We start from the raw sequence: 22421 nt of genomic DNA, 5'->3' as shown, positions 1-22421 counted from the left end.
GTATATCATGCATCACTCACAGAAAAAGAAAAAGCACAGGTAGAACTGTTGAAATTACTGACGACTGCTTCAGTTTCGGGGTCATGCCGCTGTGCTGACTCACACTCACAGTTTACAGGATGCTCGAATAGAGCAGAGCCATCGCTAACGTTCATAGTAACACTCGTGCTTTTCCTAATAGGAGAACACGGCTGTGAAAAAATGACCCTTTGTGTGTGTGACGGTGACCAGAACAAAGGATTTGAGATTTTACAGGCATATGCTGTGGAAATGTACCCACCCTGCAATGCAAAACTACTTTTATAGGTGATATAGCTAGTTTGTGGTGGTATATGTGCTGGCTCTTTTTGATAAGTTTATTAGGCTTAGATTGGCTGTAATAACCTCTAAAAGGTGAATTTATGGCTTTGTTTCTGAGATTATTTTATAGGATGCCAGAGCACAAATCACATCACACCCAAAGGTCATGATATGAATCCTTAAGTGATATTATGTGGATTTTAAAAATCCAATCCCAGATCGATATAAGCCGCCTCGTTTGCTCCCCTGTGGGCGCATTATCACGGGTGTGTTTTGATACTATGAGGCTGTGGTGAATGATCAAGCCGGACCATGACAATGCGCGCCGTGCGAGGCTGACGTAGGCTGGCGGAGGAGAAAAACACAGACACCCTCCAACACCGTGAGATGGAGGGAGGAGGAGCAGGTAGAGGGTAGGAAATATATAAATATAACGTCAGAAATAGAGGATGGTTGTTTTCAGCGGTGCTTGTGACCGAGGCAGAGCAGAAATGGATGCGCAGCGAGAGGCGGCCTGAGGATGCACAATAGAGCATCTCACACACTGTGTTTAATTGCGGATTAGAGCGGAGGGGAAGAGGAGGGGGAGGGGGAGAGCACAACAAGGAAGGCAAGGAGACGCTCTTTATTATTAGGAGGAAGCGGAGAGGAGGAGGGGGAGACGGAGACAGCGTGAGCCCGGAGACGGCACAGACCGTGGCGGGGGGACGGGAGAGAGGACACCGACGCTGACAGTCGGCAGCGGCGCTCGGATGCTGTTGTTGTTGTTGCTGCGGACGCGGCGACGATGCGGCCACACTGCTGGGTGATGGTAGCGTTGGCGGGGATCATGTCGTACTTCAGCCCGGAGAGAGCCCTCGGAGCACCGCAGAGGGAAGGTGAGCGGAGTCGGAGAAGGAGGAGGTTTGAAAAGCTGTCAGGGATGCTGGAGAAAGGAGAAGAGGATTTTGGGGGGTGGGTGGGGGGGTGGTATAGTCATTTATGAAAAGGCCTCTGCACACTGAGGTGAATATTGCATTATCAGCCAGTTAGGCTGAGACATAATGCGAATTATTAGTGCTGGCTGACCTAATCACAACAGGAGCGAGGCCGACTGGGTGATGGGTTGGGTACCGTATTTGCATGCAATGATGAAAATATTTCGGGCCTCACATCGATGCCTTTTTAAAAACAACATGTACTGTATGCACAGCAGGGCTAAAATCGTCGACCAGTGCTGGATATTTAGTCTAAAAATAGCCTCCACTTGGCTCTTGAGACTATTTAGCCCAATAACCACTGCTGGCATCTTTACTTTTTGCCGTAAATTTGAATATGCCTTGTTCGCTGAGAGCTGGCAGACTGTTGTGTTTGTGTAATGTGTGCAGTCATTGTATTGTGGTGTATTGTTTTGATAGAAGCTGTTGGCACAGAGGCTGGTGGAAAAGGCCCTGTGCTGGGTTCCTATTTATATGCAGTGTCTGTCTGGACATCTGTCTAGGGAAAGATGAAAGAATAGCACTGCTCAGGAATTGTGCATCAGGATTTGTGCCACTACTTGTGCTGCTGGTGCATGTTTTTAGGAGGGGGGGGGGCGAGAGGGTCATTCAGACTTTACAATGCTCCACTGCTCTGCAGATGTGATTTGAGGTTTATATGACCAATAATTAGCTATCTTTCCCTTTTCTTGGATTATCAGTTTGGTGCAATCCAGAGTGACAGTTTTCTTTTATTAGCCACAGATTGGGCCACAGCAGCTTTCACTTCAGTACAGAGCTGGTTTTATATGCTGGGCACATCTTCACTTACCTTTTCTCTGGCTGCTTCTGCACTATGTTGCAACTTTATGTTGAGCACAAAAATAAAATAAAATAAAAGTTGATAAAAGTCTACATTAGGTGCTGTGCAGAAGTCACAGAAACAAAATATTATTTCATTTCCTAGATTAAAAAAAAAGTTTTAGTTTTTTTGTTGAGTGTTGATCCTGTTCTTACAATATTTATCAAGCTGTTCAATTATTAAATATACTTTAACATTTATGCATGCAGTGTTTACAATATCATGACCATGTTGAGGAATGTACTTTGGGATTTTTATCAGGGACACAGACAATCACACTGTGATATCTTCAGACTGCACATATAAAAAAAACAGCAATTTATCTGCCAGTTATAGTTACAGTATCAAGGTTTATATGTGCCTCCTTTCCCCTATTATATTTTGTATTATCTCTCTTAATTTTTTCTTATGATCATAGTTGTATATCTGCTTTTGACTGCCTTATTTACACAGAAAAGATGTAATTTAATTATTAATGGTTACATTTCATGTACAGTTTAAGCGTGAGTTTGACACCTCGTGACTGTTTCAAGGTGTCATTGTTCCTCTTTTTTGGTCATCTGTCAATGGTAATAAAATGTTTTGGCTGCAGAAGTGAAATGAAACCTATAAACAATACCTGAAGGGTATTTAACCACGCTGCCCTGCCCCTTTTCTTTTCTGCAGATGGTTCACTTCCCACACTCGACTACATTGAGGTACAAAAATCAAATGTCCCGACCCCTCCCTCTCTCACCTGAGTAGTAAACCTTCCTGATTTGAGTAATTCTTCTCCAATTTCTGATCCCTTCCCGAGTTAGCGCTCCTTTTTTTTACCTAAATGACAACTCCAGCCACCCACCTCCCCTGCTTCTTAACTGTGTTTCCTGAGTGGAATGCCATTTCTGATATTTCCCCCCTTCCCCCCAAGCTTTTCTCCTTACTGGAATGGTATACTCTCCCAAATTTTAATTCCAGTCTCTATTTTCTTTTTACTGACTCAGACAATGTGTTCTTTAATCTTCAACTTAGTTTGTTTTCCTGCTTATTTCTCCCCAACTCCCTGATGCAAACCGTCCATTGGGGTTCTCCACTGTGTCTCAGGCCTGCTTCTAAGAAAACGCTCCAATGGTTTTTCTGCTAAACACAACACCTATGTAACAAGATTTCACACCTTTCTGCTTCAGTGAAGTCTCTCTTTTTTTTTTCTTTTTTCACTGACTCAGACCTAGCATTGCTCCCCTTGTAGAAGCACAAATCCCCTGAATTTCTACATTAAACCTGTCCTCCGTTGTATTTTTCTTCCTGTCGTCCTCTCAGTTTCTCAGTCCAGGGCTGCATCCCTCTCTCCTCCACCCTACGTCGTCATCCTCATCTCTTGCTCGGGGCTTGTCTCTTTTGTTCTGCTGCTCCTCACCTGCCTGTGCTGTAAGAGGGGAGGAGTGGGGTTCAATGTAAGTCTTCAACATGTAAGAGATCTATTCACCTCTCTCTGCTTTCTTTTGCTTCTTTTCTTTGTTTTTTAATGCGTTTTGTGCTTGTCTGCATGCTTTTATATGTGTCTGACTTGGTAAACTGCACAAGTATTTGATTTCGAAGTGTGAACAGTCAGTAACTCCAACTTAATGAAGCAGAAGGGGTCAATAATCATCTCTCGGTCTAATTTTAACTTAGTGTTTTTGTTCAGCTGGCAGACAGAGTACCATTTGTTCAGAATGAATGATTTTTCATTGTCTGTCCTTGGTGGTTACTGCTAAACTCAGCTTTATTATTAAGTGGAATAATACGTTTTATTTTATATTCATAGCTATTACAGCTTAGTGATTTTTTTATGTGCTGCTGTGGTTCAACCAGGAGTTCGATAACGCAGATGGGGAGGAGTGCTCTGGAGGCTCCAGTCCCATCCAGGAGGACAGCCTGTCATCATGTCCCTCCCTCCCTGAGGTCTACACCTTGCCAGTCAGAGACCGCCCCAGCTGCCCCTCCCTGCAGGATGGAGCAGGTAAAAACCTAAAGTGCCTCTCACTTTGCTCAAACTCTTATTGACCTTCCTACCGCTCAAAATAAAGATGAAATCCTGCACTAAACTCCCTCAGGATCTGTTGCCTGAATCACTGATGCGGATCCACTAAAGGTCTCAAACTGAGTGCACAATCAGAAGGATTGGACTCCCTACTGAACCTCAGTGAAGTGGAAACTATGATTTGTGACAATTTTGCATCAGGGCTGTAATCAGGACACAGGCAGGGATGTGTGGAGTTTATGTATTTGGTTCAATTCAGTTTTATTTATGTAGCACTGCAATATAACCTGCAAACGTATTCAAACTATACAGTAAAGTGTCATGAGTTTTGCTATTTAGTGGTCTCACTGACCGCTCACAGCACTTTACACTGCAGGCCACACTTATAGTGCACACAGTTCTATTCTATGCACATAAGAGCTTTATCTACCTTACACTCACACCTTTGGACTTTTAAAAAAATCATCAATTAACCTAACTGTAGACTGTGGAAGGATGCCAGAGTAGCTGGAGAAAACCCTCGCAGGCACAGGGAGACCATGCAAACTCAACATTATAATGAGAGACTCTGACTTCCTTTGAGCAAGCTTTCTTGAGTTGTATGTTTGAACTCTGATGGTACAGATTCTGATGATGAAAGTTTTCAAAAAGTAGAGAAATATTTCTCTCTGCTTAATTCAGGTTAAAAAGCTGAATGTATGAGCATGAACAATAATCAAGTTTATTGTGGAAACATTGAACTCTCTCTGCACGATGGCATGAGCTGATGATTGTTTTCATTATTGATTAAGTTTCTATAAAATCACAAGAAAAAAAAGGAACAAAAATCTGTTAAAGTTTCTTAAAGTGATGTCGTGAAATTTGTGATTTTGCTTTATCAACACTCCAAAACATGAAATTATTCATTTTTGCTGTAAAATGAGAAGGAACAAATCCTTACATTTGAGAAGCTGGAATGAGAGATGTTTTGACCTGGAATAACAGCTTAAGCAGTCAACTGATTATCAAAGTGGCGGAAGATTATGTTCATTGATCATCGCAGTTCAGATTGCACATGCACAGCAGGAAAACACAACATGGAAAACCAGGGAAAAATACAGCGAGAGTAGATTTCTCAGTGAGTTAAAATTTTGTCCATGACTCTGAATTTTCCAGCTAGATACATTTTTATATGATTTCGTATATGTTTAAAACATGGTTGGGGTGGATATGTCATATTTATGTGTTGCTACAGGGCAGAATCTGAGTGTTTTTGTTCTGTTAATAAATTGTACATCTGAAAGAACATCAACTGCTGACGTCTGTGTGACCCTAATCTGTTTTTATTTCTGTTTTTTTTGTAGATCCCAAATCTCAGTGCTTCAAAAGGCACGCTTTAAACTATCTCCAGGAGATAGGAAATGGCTGGTTTGGAAAGGTAAGGAAATCTGAAATATAACCATCCCAAATCATTGGTTGTCTTTAAAACAGCATCCCCTGCTTTAATTCTGTCTAACAAACAGATTACAGATGCTAACTCAAAGTAGTTCTTTTAGTACCCGTCTCTTCCTGTGGGAATTTTCCATGTTATTGTCCATCGATCTCTTCTAGGTGATTCTGGCTGAAGTGCTGTGTGACTGCAGCTCCTCGCAGGCTGTGGTGAAGGAGCTGCGTGTCAGTGCCAGCCCTCTGGAGCAGAGGAAGTTCTTGGCTGAGTCTGAGCCATACAGGTGGGAGAAACTGCTTAAATTTTGGTAGCCATATTGCAGCCTTTGAGTGAGATTCTGTAAAATTTGCATAACAGTAACCACTGGAGCCACAAGAGGCAGGTATGGAGAAATAATAAATGTAGGATATTGAATCAGGTGTGACTCTCTTATACTTGCCAGGACTGCACAGACTCCTGTGAAAACTTAAGCGTAACACTACTGTTTCCATTCGACTTAAGAAGCAGCCAGGTACTGCTTGACTAACTGATCATCAGCAAGTGTGAGGAACTGTATAAAATCAAAGGTTTTGGTGGTTTACTGGTTTAGAGCATTCAGTTGTGTATTAACGCAATGCTACATTCTGAAAGGTCTGACCTTGGTTAGACCTTGGTCTGACAAGGTTACATCTCAGTCTCTATAAGCCTCAGTTAGCATTTTCATGCCAGTACAATTAGAAAAAGGCTTAAAAACTATGGCTTGTTTGGAAGGATTGCCAGAAGAAAGCATCTTCTCTCTAAAAAGTTGCAAATTGCATCTGAAAAACCACAAGATCTCTGGAAAGATGTCCATTGGGTAGTCAAGACCAAAGTAAAGATGCTTGGAATAATGTACAATACCACATTTCAAGAAAACTAAACGCAGCATATCAGCACAAACACTTCATACCAACTGTCAAACACGGTGGTGGATTGGTAATAATTTGGGCACCTTGCACACATTGAGTCAACTATGAACTCTGTATACTAAAGCACTGTAGAGTCAAATGTGAGGCCATCTGTCAGCTAAAACTTGGTCCAAATTGTGCATCGATGCCAAGCACAGGAGCAAATCTGAGAAAGAAAAGAGTCAGTGTTGCAATCAAAGTCAAATCTGAAATGCAACTCAGTGAGCTGAAGCAGTGTTGCAAAGAAGCGTGGGTCATAATTCCTCAACAACAATGTGAGAGCTGGATAAAGTCATACAGAAAGTTAAACTGCTTCAAGTCGATGCTCCTAAAGGTGGTTCTACAGCCTGCTGAATCATGTGGTGTGTTTAGGTGAAAGTCGTGTCTTTTGTTACGTGACTTTATGTTCGGTTTCAGTGTGTTTGTGCAGTTTTGTGATATTTTGGCTTGAATGATTGAGGATTCATTGGTTTGTATGTGAGTGTCTGGTCCTGTGGATTGGTTTGTGCTGTGATTGGTGTGTTACTACTGAGTTTTTAAGGGTGCACTTACAGCTATAGCATATATACTCAGATTCACTAAGGCTTGTCTGCTAGCTCTGCATGGTTTGCATTTGTGATGTGAATCATTTATAATTCATGTGATGAAAAGAACAAAAGATTTATTTTACTAATAGAACTATTCGTATAATTAATGTGAAGATTTTTAGTCACTTAAAGAAATATAAGTAGATAATGGTGACAGCCCTGATTAGCCTGTGTGGTCTGAGATGGAACTGAATTCCAGTGTTCAGGATCATCTAGCTAAGTTTTGCTCACTTTAAGTCTCACTGTTAAGCATTTAAAGGCAGTGTATAAACATTTATCTATCTTCTGTCTGTTCCTGCGTCCCTCTTATGTTTCCATTCAGGAGCCTTAAACATCCCAACATCCTTCAGTGTTTGGGGCAGTGCAGTGAGAGCATCCCCTTCCTCCTGGTTATGGAGTTCTGTCAGCTGGTAAGTAACTGAACATAAAAGGAGGCGGATGAACTAATAATAGGAATCACACAAATGAAAGGTGCATATTTTTAGTTTAGTATAGCGTGCAATGTTTTTGTTGTGCTATACTTGGGGTTTTTTAGATAATTTGTGCACAAATTGGTTATGGTATATCGGTGATGTCAGTGAGAAACACATGAGAAATCACAGTCGAGCTGCATCGATAAGATCTTTACATCTTATTTTAATTTCATATAATTTGAGGCAAAATTGTTTTTTACAGTTATCGATGCTCCGCTGTCACTAAAATCTGTTTTGCGTCGATACAATCAATTTGTTTTCCTTCTCTCGGGCGGTTTAATCACCAGCTGATTAAGAAAACCATATGAGCAGACTTCCAGGCCAAACAAAGATACAAGCAGATCAATTACAGCAACACAGTGAGAGGAGCCACACAGCACTGGAGTCCTCACTGACTGCAGTTACCCTCTTTGATAAAGTCTCCTATTGTCCTTTCCTTGCAGATATTTTTCATCCCTTTATGTTGTCCCCATTTTATTTCCTTGCTCTTCCAGGAGCACAAATGACTAACACAAAGGCTGCCAGCTCATTACTAATTCCCCTGCTGCTTTTGAGGCGCTGTGATGTAAAACACCTAAAAAAAAAGGGGGGGGGGTATTTGCTGCAGAAGTAAAATATATCTTCTTTGCCTACATGATGGTCCTGCAGGTTTTATCTCTGTTTCAGGAGAAGGAAGAACACTCTGTATGCACTTCACTCAGCCATATTTTTCAATCCACTGTTTATATTTTGTTGTGATGTACAACGTAGGGTGACTTGAAGCGGTATCTGCGAGCCCAGCGTAAGTCAGATGGGATGACTCCAGACCTGCTGACCCGGGACCTCTTAACCCTTCAGAGAATGGCTTTTGAGATCACCTCGGGTCTGCTCCATCTTCACGAAAACAACTACATCCACAGGTCAGTTGTCGCTTTCACTTCCACTGTTGCCACGCCTCCAAACGTGAGGATCTCTGCTGAGGGTAGCTGCTTGTTTTCTCCCTGCAGTGATCTGGCTTTAAGAAACTGTCTTCTGACCTCAGACCTCACTGTCAGGATAGGGGACTATGGCCTCTCGCATAACCATTATAAGGTCAGGATTTTTTTTTCCTCTGAAAAATGAAATCCAAAGTCAATTCAGTCAAATCCATAATAATTTCTGTGGCGTGTCTTTATGAAGGAGGACTATTACCTAACTCCAGACAAACTATGGATCCCTTTGCGCTGGATTGCTCCTGAGCTGCTGGAGGAGTACAGAGGATCTCTCATTGTTACGGACCAAACCAAGACCAGCAATGTGTGGTATGTTTTAAAGCTGCTCTGTGTTAACACCACTGGGAACAGATCTGAATTAACGAGTTAAGCCGATAAGGCTGGTGATAAAATATTGATGAAAACACAAAGGTTTTTTTAATCTGGGGTCCAATTTGAAGCTACTCTTAAATCTTTTCCTACCACCATTCATTCCTTTAATCAGCGTGGCTCAGGTTAAATCAGATTAAAAGCAACTTAAATGATGCTCTCTGGATGGACAACAAAGAAAATCTAATTTCTCCTAACAGCTGTGCAGAGATTAAATGAGGATTGAGTGCGTGGACAGTCGGCTATGTGAACATAATCTGAAATGCTCTTTCTACAGTCTCAGTTATATTACAATATGATACAAATGCAGCTTGTTGTGGATCCATAAAAGAAAATAGTTCCTACATAAAACTGCTGTTTGTGTTATGATTTGTGGGAACACCAAACTAAAGAGCAGTATGATCTCACATTTGCTGGAGTAGAGTCCAGCTCAGTTTGTCAGCAGTCTTAAAGCTGTAGCCAAGCCCGGTGATGCCAGAAGGAGTGCTGAAGAAATGAGAGCAAATCCTTTAGGCTCTAATATTACAACCTTCCCTTTCATGTGCTTTTTTAAACGAACCAACAAGAAAACAACCTCCTAACAAAACACACGAGTGGAGCAAAAATACCTAGGAGTATTTATTCTTTTTTATTCTTTCTGAAAAAACATAGTTTTTCTTAAAAAATGGAACAAAACAATTCACATAACAGTTTTTATTCTCCTCGGTTAGAAAGTCAAACCTCTGTGGGTGTTGGAGTAAAAGTGTTATATAACAACAAACCTCAGAGATTTCTTTTGAAGATTCACCCCTTTTCACTTCTCCAACTCATTTTTTCCTCTCAGGTCTTTGGGGGTGGTGATATGGGAGCTGTTTGAGTTTGGCTCTCAGCCCCACAGACACCTGAGTGATGAAGAGGTGCTGACCTTTGTCATTAGGGAGCGACAGATCACGCTTGCCCAGCCTAGACTGAAGCTCTCCCATGCAGACTACTGGTCAGTACTTATCCACTAATTAGACTGCATCGATCCGAGCACAAACTGTGTCTCTCCAAACTTAGATCCTCTTGTTTTTCTCCCTTGTCTGCAGGTATGAGATCATGCAGTCCTGCTGGCTACCTCCGTCGCAGCGCCCTTCAGTAGCTGAGATATTCCTCCTTCTCTCCTCCCTCTTGGCTGCTGAGCGAGGAATAGCGAGGGGGAGTGTTGGGGAAGAGGATGAAGAGGACGAGGAGTATGAGGAGGGAAGAAGAAGGAGAGGGGAGAGCGAGGAGTCATTTGAAAGACGCTGGGACTTACTCCGTCCACCTGCCTTTCAGACTGCAGCAAACGAGCGCCAAAGGGAGAGGGATTACGCCAGGGAAGACAGAGACAACTCCTACCCTCTACTGGACCCTGTGGGGAACTGTATTACCCCATCCACCTCTGAACTGGATGACATCCTGACAGTCACCGAAACTAGCAAAGGCTTGAACTTTGAGTATTTCTGGGAGAAGGCTCATGCCAGACGAGGCTACAAACCTCTTCCTCCTCCTCAGCCAATCCCTACTGTGAACAATAACCATAGACAGTCTTTGGACACTCCTACTGTCGTCCCAGTGATAAGCGCCCGTAGCCCATCCCTCGCCAGCGAGTACTATATCAGACTAGAGGAGCACACTCCCCAAGACAAGTCGCCGTCTCTCAAAGGGAAGGTACATTCCTCTTTCCGCTCAGATTGCCCTGGAGACATGGAGCTCATGGAGATCCGCAGCGGGATGCTGGGCAAAGAGCGAGTCCCTTATTGTTCATCTGACAAGTGCGGAAAGGGCCTCCAGACCGTCCGATCGAGCGAGGTTCAAGTCCAGTTGCCCAACACAGGCGTGGCTGAATTCAGAGACACTTCGAGCAGAGTGACTGACTTTTCCATAGTTGATTTAGGCGATGACGATGAAGTGGAGAAGAAAAAGAGCAGTAAGGCGGATAAAAAATCCACAAGCTCTCAAGCTCCCATCCTCCCTCCCAAGCCTCGTTCTATGTCCATGTCATCAGTCAATCCTCTTCACTCGCGCCCTCTTCCCGCCCCTCCACTCAGATATAGAGGACTGCCCCACTACACTATCAGCGGAAAAATTGAGACAGACCCCCATCACATAAGCACCTGCCCACCATCTACCTTTGATCACCTCGGGCTTCACCGAGCCCGACAGACTCTTCCCCCCTCCCCGTCCCTATCACCCTCGCTTCCCCCATCGAGCCATCCAATTTACCCTCAACCTCCTCAAATGTGTCCTCCTCCTCTTCCTCCCCACTCCAAACCACAAAGGAATTGCCCCCTCTACAACACAGGGGACATTCACTTGAGATATAATAAGCCCCAGATGCAGAGATCCAACAGAGACCCGCTAACCTGTGATTTGTCCGATAGAGAGAGCATGCTGCACACTTATAAGGAGACTTCTCACTTGCGTGCAAAAGACTTTGACTCTCCCGTACGTCGAGAAAACCCTTTGCGCCCTATTTATCGAAATTTACCCCGCCCTGAGCTCACAAAACCCCAAATTGACAGACAGTCTTCATCGAGTCCGACTTACTCAGATGAGGATGACTCTCCTTTCATGTCTCCCGAGAGACCTGGCTGTGGGACGACTGTCACTCATTCCAGTCTATCTGAAGATGCAGACCCCGCCACTACAGAGCTCTTCTCCAGGGGAATGAAGAGGACTCAGTCACGTCTTGACACCATCCTGCCTGCAATTTGGAAGGAAGATGCTGAGCAGCAGGCAGAACGTGTCACTGCAGCCAAGAAATCCCCCATGCATCTGTTTCTGACGGAGATATCTAGTGTGACAGAGTTGAGTGAGTCCAGGTCGGAGGGCTCATATGCAGCGGAGAAGGAGGAGAAAAGAGAAGGAGAGAGATGGGGGAACTTTCTGCTGCCCAACAGAGGCATGCGCCGCTCCCAGTCGCTGATCACAGAGCTGGGATCAGCAGGACAGTCATGGGGACCAGAGAAACATGTCAGCAGTGCAGAAGCTGAGGAGGAGGATGCTGTCACTAAAGAGTCATTCCAGAGGGATCTTTTTCTCACAGAGATTGACACAGGAAATATGGAGGCGGACATAGAAGGCCTACCAGGAATCGATCCAGTAAAATACCTCTATCCTGCAGGATCCAGACTGAGGCCCTATGTCTGCGCCCCAGGCCTCCCCTCATACACTGAGGCAGAGGAAGCCTACTCCAAAGGCATACGGAGATCCCGCTCTCTCCTGTCTGAGATCACAACGGAAAAGCACGATTCTGAAATACATTTTACCGAGAAGGAGCCGCGGAGAACTGAAATCACCAGAGAGGAGTTCCTGAAAGAGATCCAATCAGCAGAAACCTTTCTGACCGAAATCATATCGAGACAAAATGCAGCCGCACATAGGAAGGAAGCAGATTCATCTTACTCCCCTACTCCAGTGTCCCCTGAATATGAGTCCATCTGCATTGACCCAAACTCAGCTCAGACCATCAGATTCCAGTCAGAAAGCTCCATACGAGCAGTCAACAAGGGCAAAGATGATACACAGACTGAAGCCATCTATGCCCAAGTGACCAAGCGTGCTAAGAAGAGTGAGATCAAAGTTTCCTTGAAACCTGACATCCCTATTCTTCACATTGGTTCAAACAAACCGGACAGCCAAGTAAATAATGCTGACCACTGCCAGTCCGGTGAGTTTGTGTTTTCTGAAATCATGCCTAAAAATGGTTTACTACATAACCAAACACCCGCGTCTCAGAGAGAAGAGGAGGAGTGTTCGGACGGCCCTGCCTTACCTGCCAGAGGAGAGCAAACAGATCTGCCAGAGCACTTTCCCCCTGGATCCACAGAGAACGTTCAGGAAGTCAACACTGTGAACCTGCGTGAGAGCCAATCACTCACTACAAAGGAAGCTGTTATAAGCAATGGCGAGATAACAGAAGATGACCTACAGACGCACAGTCCTTTGAGGGGGGATCAAACAGACGTGATTTCTCATGATCCTGAGAAAACAGCTGATTTGGAGAACTCTAAAAACTTAGATTCTCTCGTTAATGAAAGTTTTGCAGAAGCGGAAATGGAAAATTCACTTCAGCACAAAGACGAGCGTCACACTGCCCAGAAGGTGCCCACTCCCGCAGCCACTCCTACCACGCCAGACTGGGACCCTTCCTCCGATTTTTCACTCGTCACCCCCACCGACTCAGTCCTATCACCTTTGACTTCCAGCTCGGCCGACTGCCTCACGCCTAGTGACTCATGGACGGGAGGTGGCGGAGGAGGTGGAGGAGGAGTGGGAAGCGGCGGATGGCGGGCTCTGGGAAATGAAACACCACATCGAGACTCTGCATATTTCTCAGACAGCGACTGGGAGGGTGACGGGATGAACAGGAGGAGCAGCAGCGATGGACTTGTTGCCTCCAGGCCTGGCAGCGGGAGAGGAGGTGATCGGGGAATACTGACAGGGATAGAGGAGAAAACCGAAGAGGAGGGTGAGACTGGAGAAAAGAGTCCATTAAGAAATAGTACCCACATGTCAGATAGGACAACGGAAACTGGAGAAGGGAGGACTATTGAGAGTTGTGAAGAGAAGGGTGTACTGTATCCTGAAAATTACCCGATCCCTAATTTAGGAAATGACAAAGATATTCTAAACAAAGCGCTGGGATCTGCTCAGAGAGACGATTCTGGCATTTTCCATAACGAGAGCAAAAAGTCAGCCCTGCTGTGCGATGATCCACAGAACAAGGACTGTGTGGACTTAATTGATAAGTTGTTTTCAAAATTAGATGATGAGCCACTTAAAGGGCTTTCACACAGCAGTGGGTACATGATAGACAGCCATTACACAGATGGCATAATTTCTCAGATAGCAGACTGCAAATACCAGGACTTTGAAGAGAGTGACTTAAATCTATATTCCAAGAGTCCCACTGAGACAAATAGCTTGATCGAGTATAAATCTGGCAGCAACTCAAAGAGTTGCATGTTTGGACCAAACAACAAAGATTATAAAAATGTTACAGAGACAGATAATGATCTCAGTCAGCTCAGTTCTCCCACGTCTGGGAATGAAGCTGTGGACTCTGCAGCACCATCCCAAGTTGACAGCACCATCGAGTCCAGATTACCTAAACTTTGTGATATTCAAACGAACAGCGTTATACTTGGAGATGAAAACCTGCCAAATGACGATGGGAAGGCTGCTGATGCAAAAGCGAGCGGTCCGACGTGTCTTTGGGCTGAAGAGCCTGAGAAATGTGGAGAGAGGCCCTGTGTGGACCACAATGAGCTGGGCTTGAGAAACCTTCGCTACTCAGATGGCGAGGAGGAGAGCGGGATCACAGCAGAGACAGAGGAACAGAAGGCTGCTGCAGAGCTGAGTATCGCTGTGAAGGAGAGGCCACCCCTCAGGGGAGCAGCAAGTGGCATGAACTCTGCTAACGATGTGGATAACAACTCCTGCGAGGGTCTAAATGCGACAGCTAAAGAGTTATGGAGTGCTCTGGAGGAGGATGAAGACAGACCAGGATCTGGGGCGCTTAGGGGCGAGTTTGACTGCTACCGCTTTTCACAACTAAGGGACTTGCGCTTGTGGCCAGATGAGAATGACCAGTGGGCCTCCCCAGAGAAGAGGTGTCAGGGAGTCGACTTGAGATCTGAATTTTTCTCCGGGTTCGGGAATAAGGCGTGGGAGGTGGGTGAGAGGCTTGTTGTAGGTCAGGAATATTGGGAGACCGAAGAAAATGATGAACTGGCAGGAAGTGAACCTCACCCTGCTGTCTTGGAGGGCTGTGAGGAAACTTGGAACAATGAAACCCAAGGGCTAAGCGGCAATCTTTGCATTAAGGAAATGTGGGACACAAAAGACAGAGAAAGCCAACAGACGATAGCAGACATACAGCAAGAGGAAAACATTGAGAACCTGGGGGAAATTGACAGCATTAAGAAAGACATAAAAAGTGACATTTTGCATGTGGAAGTAGAGAATATAGAAATACCAGAGGAAGAGACCTTGGAGGAAGGACAGAGGCAGAATGCATCATGCACAGAGGCAGCCAGGGACAGGGAGGGTCGGCTAGACTCCACAGAGACGGCACAAAATCAAGATTTTAACACATGGCCCCAGAATCAACTCTGTAACAGAGTGGAGGAGGCGATGTCGGCTGTGCACACTGACAGAGAGGCAGGCTCCAATTTAGAAAACTGTTTCAGCCACACTTTGGAAACCAAAAGCTCAGATATAACCATCTGCATCGCCGAAGCTCCTCATGTGACGTTTTCAGAACTGGAAAATTTTAAATTGGGCTTCAATTCGGAAGCAGAAACGAGACCGTGTTTTGCCAGGCAATACATAGAAGAAGGAATAAACCCTATAAAAGTGGAAGAGGATTACAGAGATGTGCCCCTGCCAGCTAATACCAGTGATCTTGATGCAAAGGAGGAGATAGATCAGTCATATCCACAAGAGATTGACAATTTCAGCTCAGTAGATTTTCCGAGTCCTCCACCGAGCATAGACCTTGATATGCAAGATGATAAACTGGAGAGTTTAGACGACTCTTTTCCTAGTCCACCGCCATCCGTCATAGAGGGAGAGGACTTTATTAGTCACATTAATCTAGAAGACTTTATTACCAGTACTGAGACAGAGCAGCTTATTTCCGCAGCATACAACACAGATGTTCCAGAGACACCTCTGCAAGAATTGCCACCTGCTACAACTCAAAGTAAAGGGATCTCTGCCAATCTCACCCTCCCCTCTGTGCATATAACACTGAGCGATGAGAGCAACCTGGCATCCAGCATAGAAAGCAAGGATGGTCATAATAACCTGCCCCAGAAATCATCCCCCATAATGCCTTCTGCACCTCATGGTCCCCTGAACAACCTCCCACAGCTGTTGATTTCTGAGTGGAAGGACTTGGATGAGGAGCCTCTGGAGGACTTTGAAAAACTGGAACAACTGTGCTACATATCTGGCGATGAAGAGGAAACTCTGGGGGACCTTTTCTTGGGCAACCTGGAGCTTCTGGAGTCTTTAAAGAAAGCACCTGATCACAAAGTTAGCAGTGGTGACGGTCATACAGTCAGCAAGACATGCGACTCCTCTATACCCGAGGGTAGCAGGGTGGATTTAAAGGAGGACGAGATGTCTGATGACTCTGACAAACTGGAATCTGTACAACCGACGATCCTGGATTCCCAGAACAGTCTGCCGCCTCAGGACGAGAGGAGCGACGGACAGAGATCACCGGGTCAAATTTCTGATGTCAAGGACCAGCGGTCTCTGAACAAGATGACAACCAAGAACGGCCTCATGATGCAGGTCAGCATGATTTCTTGTGGTTTGCTGTGCGTGTGAGCGGTGCTCCTTGAGTTTGCTCGTGCTCTTTACTGCTTTGCTTTGTTGCTCCAGGTGTGTGAGGAGAGGCTGCAGTTCTCACTCAGTGAAAATGTGAAGACAAATGTGCTTTGGGGGACGACTGTTAAAGACACCGCCATGCTCCGGACATGGGGGGAGGAAGTCACAGGGAGCAGCGGTGATCTGGTCACTGTGAAAGAACAAAGAGAGGATGAGAGGTATGGATGCTGCAGAATTAAAACACTGGCTTCAGATTATTCTGTTTGATGCATCCTGTATTTCTGGAGGAAATAGATCCAATAAAATATATTCACACAGAGTTCAAATTACTTGTTTTGTATTTTTACTGTTTTCAGTTCAAGTAAACTCAAAGACAAGATTTAATTCAACTAGATGGACGTGACAAGATGAACTGTTGTTTTATTATTAATATTCTGGTGAAATATTCCTCTTTCTTTCGTTCTTCCTTCCTTCCTTCAGTCAAGAGGAGCAGGAAGCTGTCCCTGCCATTGAGCCCCCCATCGAGTCTGATGAACCTAAAGCTGAGCCGCTCACTGTGATCGAACAACCTGAGGTCCCATTACCTCAGCTTACTGCAAACCAAGCGATGAAAGGTATCAGCATCTTCCACGTTTTACAAGTACTTATCAATTATCCCTGATTATACTGGGATATCGCTGAAAAACATTTAGCATACAAGTAATTTTTGACTGTCTAAGCTAAGTACACCTCTCTAAGCCTTTTTATTTGTTTTCTTCTCCTTTGATTTGGGCTTCCACTTCTTTTAACCCCACAGATCCAAACCTTCTCCCAGATAAAAAATTGTGGGCATTTTCAGACTAATCGGTTAACAGATTAAATAAATCTAGATGTGATACGTCAGTCTTATTTTACAGAATTTAATTTTCTCTACTTCAAATAGAATATTTGTGCTAACTTTGGCAGATATTTACTTTATTGCTTTTGTAATCAAATTTGTGAGTAGGTTTGCTTCTAACATTTCTTTTCTGCTCTCGCTTTGATAGCAAAACTAGCTCGCCTCTCGCTCACCCTCCCACCTCTTGCTCTGAGTCTTCCCCTCACCACTACTGGAAAAGGAGGATTTGGAGACGGGGCCATCGGAAACCGGATTGGAAGACGAAGAGGTCTTTCGTCTGGGAGCGACCCCGATGAGGAGGAGGAGGATGAGCAGGAGGACGAAAGCTCCCGGAGGGTGATTGTAGTCACAGAAACGGACGTGGACAAACGTGTTGGGCTCCGCAGTCTGCTGAAATCACCCAAGGAGCCAATGGACAGGGAGAAGGACAGAGGAAGAAATGTGTCCTTTTTTGATGATGTCACAATCTATCTTTTTGATCAGGTACGTCTCCTTTATTCGTTCACTTTTTTATGACGGGTTCTTTTGGAATAAACCTGACTATTTCTTTCATCCCAACAGGAAACTCCAACTAATGAGTTGAGCAATTCAACTCCCACAACTCCAACTGCGGTGTCTATCAAAAGCACCAAGTTGGATTTGCATGGTAAGTTAATCATTTTCTTTCAGTCATGACGAGATGCAGAATAAAGAAGGTCAATTTTAAGTTGCAGTAGCAGTGTTGTCCTGTAGGTCAACATGTCTCAGGTCTAATTGTGAGAAGACGATTAGAGCAGAGGAGCAACACTTGAAGCCTAATCGGAGCTCATGTGTACATCCAGAGATATTATTCAGAGCAAATGGTACTTAAATAAATCTGAAGTTTATTGGGGATTTACATGACAGTAAAAGGGGTTATAGGACATTCATGGCTAAAAGATGATCCTAGTATTAAAATGAAGTATCAAAAAATAAGTCATTTTTTATGCTATAGCTTGTTTTGACCAGCCACTGATCCCAAATGCTAAAATGACAAAGTTTTCCTTACATTAAGTTTTCCCACATAATTTAACAAAACGTGTATGCTATTGTTGCTCAAAGATATAAAAGCAGATTTTGAATGGACTGCACATACTGACAATAATTTTGGTTGCACTGCAGTTTGCAACTGCTGTTGTCCTTAGTGTCAGCAGTGCTTTCTGATCTAGCTGGCTGGCAGCATCTAACCAATCAGTAAAAAACATCAAATGTGTTCAACACAGAGCCAACTTATAATATGAGCTTGTCAGTTTCTTCAGAGGTGAATCAGTCACCTCCCAAACACACCCAGGTCTATTATGACCACTTATCCTAGGAAAGTGTACTGGAACACTGGAAGAAGTAATACTATGTTAGTTTAAATGTGAGCCTCTGTTCATACTCACATTTGTGTTCCCAGAAAATGTTTATTTCTTTAAATTAATTAATTAATTAATTCGATGACTGAATATTTATAAAAAGCCTCAGCTGTTCTGTAGGGTGTTTGTTGCTTATGCTGGTCAAGTTTATTATAGCTAACTAAACCTAAAGATAAAAACTGGAACTAGATATGAAAAAAAAAAACAATTAAGTCAAACAATTTTGTGAACTTGGAAAACTAACTAAATTAAAAAAAATTATAGAGGAAATTGTCTTAATTTTGCCATTTGTCACTTTGGCAAAGTTTGTTATTACACACTGCCTGGTGAGGCTTTTTTGTAAGCTGCTTTCAAAAAATATTTATATTGTATTATCTGTACTGACTTTCCTAAATCTTGCCTCTGGAACTTGGTATAAATACAATAATAATAATAATAATAATAAGAAAGACTAAAACTAATGCTGGAACTAATAAAAACTAAACTTAAACAAGCAAGCTCACTCTGGCAAAAAAACAACAACCTCTAAACGACATAAAATGAAAGCTAAAGAGAAAATACAAAACTAATAATTACCGATGCTGATGTTAGCTGTCAGTGCAGCGCACCACACAGCTGTTACCATAACTGCTGGCTTGTTGGACTCTACGTGCATCAATGTCTGCTGCTTCTTACACAGGGATTCAGTCTCCTCCTTGAGCTGCCTAATGATGTAACAAAATGTGACAGCCACTAGCACATTCCCAGCTAAAATGGAAAACCTCAGTTCAGCCCTCTCCTCTGCAAATATGGAGCCAGAGTTAATCTTCTATAATTATGTCCCAGGATGCTGTGACATGTTGAACTGAGCAGGGATGTTAATCCCGCGCTCAACAATGCAAGCCCGAGTCATGTTTCTCTGCACATTTTCAGCTGCTCTCGCTACTTTCCACTCTCCATCTCATGCACTCAACGCCCTTTTTCACAGACTAATGAAAGTTGGGGCTCAGAGTTTCCTTTCGAGTTGTGTCACATACAGAAAAGGCAAAATTAGATTCCTTAATGATCTTTCAGGCCTTTCAAGACTTCAAAGTTTTGAAAGAGGTCCGTGTTACTTTTGAGTTATTTTAAGCTAAGACTGTGTCGCCTCAGTGTGGTTGTTGACTGATAATCTATATCTATTAAGATATAGATTATCAGCTGATTTTCTCCCCTGTGCTTGGTACTGTTTTTTTCTTGTGCATCTTATAAGTGAGTAAACATGTGTCCCAGTCACAGATGGATCATCATTCTTCTCCTCAAGGTCACACTGGTAATTTTACAGGTACTTTTTCTCAGCATAACCTTCAAGCAGGTAAAGCTCGCCCTGATGTACTGAATGATATTGATAATATCAGATTCTCAAAGTTGATGCACAAAACGACAAAGACAGAACTTGGTGGTAAATGGATTGGTACTTCGAGCACCTTCTACTCACGTTTGAGCACTCAAAGCAAGTCTCATTCAAACAGCCTGTTTATACCTTATACATTCACACACTCACATCAATGCACTGGGGGCAACTCAGGGTTCAGTGTCTTGTCCAAGGATGCTTTGACACATGGCACAAGAGGAGCCAGGGATTGATCCTTGATTGGTAGACGACCAGCACCACCTCTTGAGAATAAACGAAGTGGTAGCTTGAAACATCGCTTTGTCAGACATGCTTCATATCGCTTGTATCCTGTTAGATGATGATGATAATGAGGATCTTATTAGTTGTGATGATGGAGGGAGTGGTCCTGTGGTCCTTCCGAATCTGCCATAAAAAGCAATATTTTCATTGCTTTTTATGGCAGAATTAGGTAGTTCTAGTCCTCCAAGTTTGACAGTTTGCAAACTTCTTTGACTTCTTAGTGGATTCTGATTTGTTGTGCAATGGAGCTAACAAACGATCAGTAATTGTTTCAGTTGTGATTGTGAACCGGGTTAATGTTTTGGTTTAATTCCAATAAAAAGACTTTCCTTTAACTTTCCCTTACAGTCAAACACATGCTTATTGTCTGGGAACATCCTGTCCCTTTTGGGCTTCCATACATATGCCTGGTGCACTTGTTCTGGTTTTAATACCAGCACAGTCGTGATGCTAATGTTGTTTTTTGTCTCTTTTAGGGCCAAAAAGCAAAGAATCGAAAAGGAAAGAGGATTTATCAGTCAAACCAAGGTCGCCTGTCGGGGTAAATTCAGTGACTTCATCGCGCTTCACTGTCAGCCCGGCTGACGACCCACACCTGGTGTGATGTTGCACATCATCCTGGAAACACTTTAGAGCTCAACCCTCTCGGACTGGCCCGTGAATTAACCCAACAACCAGCCATTCGCCCAGAGGATATTTTTTTATTGAAGAGGCAACTGAAAGAAGAGACTTCGATTCTAAAAGCTGGAAACATTCCAGGTTTTACTAGTGACGGGATTTTGTACGACTGGGGGTTGCTGAGCTCCGGCCTGCCACTGTTTACAGAGATTATACATAGCCTTTGGCTGCAGAAATCTTTGGAAAAGGCAGCATATGCTAGGCGAAGAGGAGCCGGGAGCTTTGTAAAATCTGAAACAGATTCGACAGCTATGCAGTGGGAGTCTTGCTGTGTACCAGCTTACCTTCTCTTTTTCTGCTTTGTTTTGTTTTGCCCTGGGAGTGCGGGGAATGCACTTTCTTTAGTCATTCGTCTGTCTATGTAAACGCTTGGATCCCGGTCCTCTCTTTATTAAGGACATTTTTCATTGCAGTCAGTCAGTTGTTCTTGTAAGCAGCAGTTTGAAACAGAAATTGCTTGACTCCTGTATTTGACAATACTCCTCAGCATTTGTACAAACATCATAATACAAGTGTATACAGTATCATTTTAGAGCTGTTTACTTTTAGATGTATTCTTAGACTGCACGAAAAATGAAACAAGCAGTTTATTTTTACTTTTATTTCTGAAAAGCTTTAATTTCTATATTTATTTCTATGTTATTTTACTTATTTATGTAAAGTCAGTTTCCATGCAATATCTTAATTATTTATTTAATCTATTAAGTTATGTATTTATTTGCGTTGGTGCAATTGCATATATGAACTTAACTATAATTTGTTTGGGACAGAAATGCATCTAGATCTATAACTTCTCCAAGATCTTCATAACAAATAAATCAAAATATTTTCCCAAACGTCTTAATTGCTAAACAAAAAAAAGTATTTTGTATAATTTTACTTGTTAATATATGCCAATATGTATGGAACAACGTCCTGTAATGTTTCATTATTTTCCGATGTCTATGAATTTTTAGCTGTCTCGTCATTCTTTTATCTTAATTAATGACAGTTAATGTAGCTTAGCATGAAAAATTGAAGCCTTTCATTAGTAAATAACTCCCATTTGTTTGTGTATCTGTTAATTTATTCCATTTTCTACTAATAACAGTCCATCATGCAGTCGAGATCCAACTAGTCAATTTGTTTAGTCTGTTTAAATGTTGGTTTAAACTTGTATTGTTTAAAGAATGGTTTTCAGGGGGCAATGTATAAACAAGGGGGAAATAAAAACTATGAAATGTGAACCTCTCATTTGAACTGTGTCGTATAAATAAGCTCGATTGTTGCTTTTATTTCATTCATGACCAAAAAAAGTTGCACTCATATCCAGATACATGCCTGTCAATGAGGGCTAAGTTACAAACTATTGAAATACTAGAAATTTTTCTTAGACACGTATGGGCCGTAAGAGCAAGTTCTATATTGTAAATCAATTAACAATGCTTCAGAAGGCACTGACATCACAGATACAGTTAGTGAAAATTAGATGGATTGCTCCAGCTGTCTGTGCTGGGAAAACATGTCAGCCAGCACAGCCATGACCCCAACTCCATAATCTAGGTAGATACAATATAAAAATGTCACCTCTGCAAAGGTGAAGCTGGGAAACATGGAAGTTTTTTTCTGCTACTTATT

The 22421-nt window shown here is 43.1% G+C and overlaps 1 protein-coding gene across 3 annotated transcripts; it reads left to right on the top strand.

The window, feature by feature from the left end:
- Nucleotides 1-616: 616 nt before the first annotated feature.
- Nucleotides 617-22030, top strand: lmtk3 (lemur tyrosine kinase 3). Of its 3 annotated transcripts, none has more exons than XM_082553124.1 (16): nucleotides 617-1178; nucleotides 3418-3551; nucleotides 3952-4099; nucleotides 5464-5537; nucleotides 5711-5829; nucleotides 7382-7469; nucleotides 8283-8431; nucleotides 8519-8603; nucleotides 8691-8812; nucleotides 9696-9845; nucleotides 9940-16183; nucleotides 16274-16437; nucleotides 16700-16833; nucleotides 17245-17579; nucleotides 17658-17742; nucleotides 20603-22030. In XM_082553124.1, exons 1-16 carry the CDS (start codon nucleotides 1088-1090, stop codon nucleotides 20728-20730), a joined length of 8250 nt encoding a protein of 2749 aa, XP_082409250.1. In that variant the 5' UTR covers nucleotides 617-1087; the 3' UTR covers nucleotides 20731-22030. The 3 variants fall into 3 exon arrangements, with proteins under 3 accessions (XP_082409250.1, XP_082409249.1, XP_082409251.1); XM_082553123.1 differs by having other exon boundaries at nucleotides 3418-3566; XM_082553125.1 differs by lacking the exon at nucleotides 3418-3551 and adding an exon at nucleotides 2785-2816.
- Nucleotides 22031-22421: the final 391 nt, after the last annotated feature.

The sequence above is a fragment of the Aulonocara stuartgranti genome (genome assembly GCF_965226115.1).
Source record: "Aulonocara stuartgranti genome assembly, chromosome: 11".
Taxonomy (NCBI): Eukaryota; Metazoa; Chordata; class Actinopteri; order Cichliformes; family Cichlidae; genus Aulonocara; species Aulonocara stuartgranti.
This window is presented reverse-complemented; position numbering and strand designations above follow the sequence as displayed.

What these genes read in the sequence shown, in the direction of transcription:
- lmtk3 (XM_082553123.1), top strand. Translation starts at nt 1,088, where the DNA reads ATGCGGCCACACTGCTGGGTGATGGTAGCGTTGGCGGGGATCATGTCG. An exon ending in GAAATGGCTGGTTTGGAAAG is followed by an intron (nt 5,538 to 5,710) that starts GTAAGGAAATCT and finishes GATCTCTTCTAG; the next exon opens with GTGATTCTGGCTGAAGTGCT. An exon ending in CACCAAGTTGGATTTGCATG is followed by an intron (nt 17,743 to 20,602) that starts GTAAGTTAATCA and finishes TGTCTCTTTTAG; the next exon opens with GGCCAAAAAGCAAAGAATCG.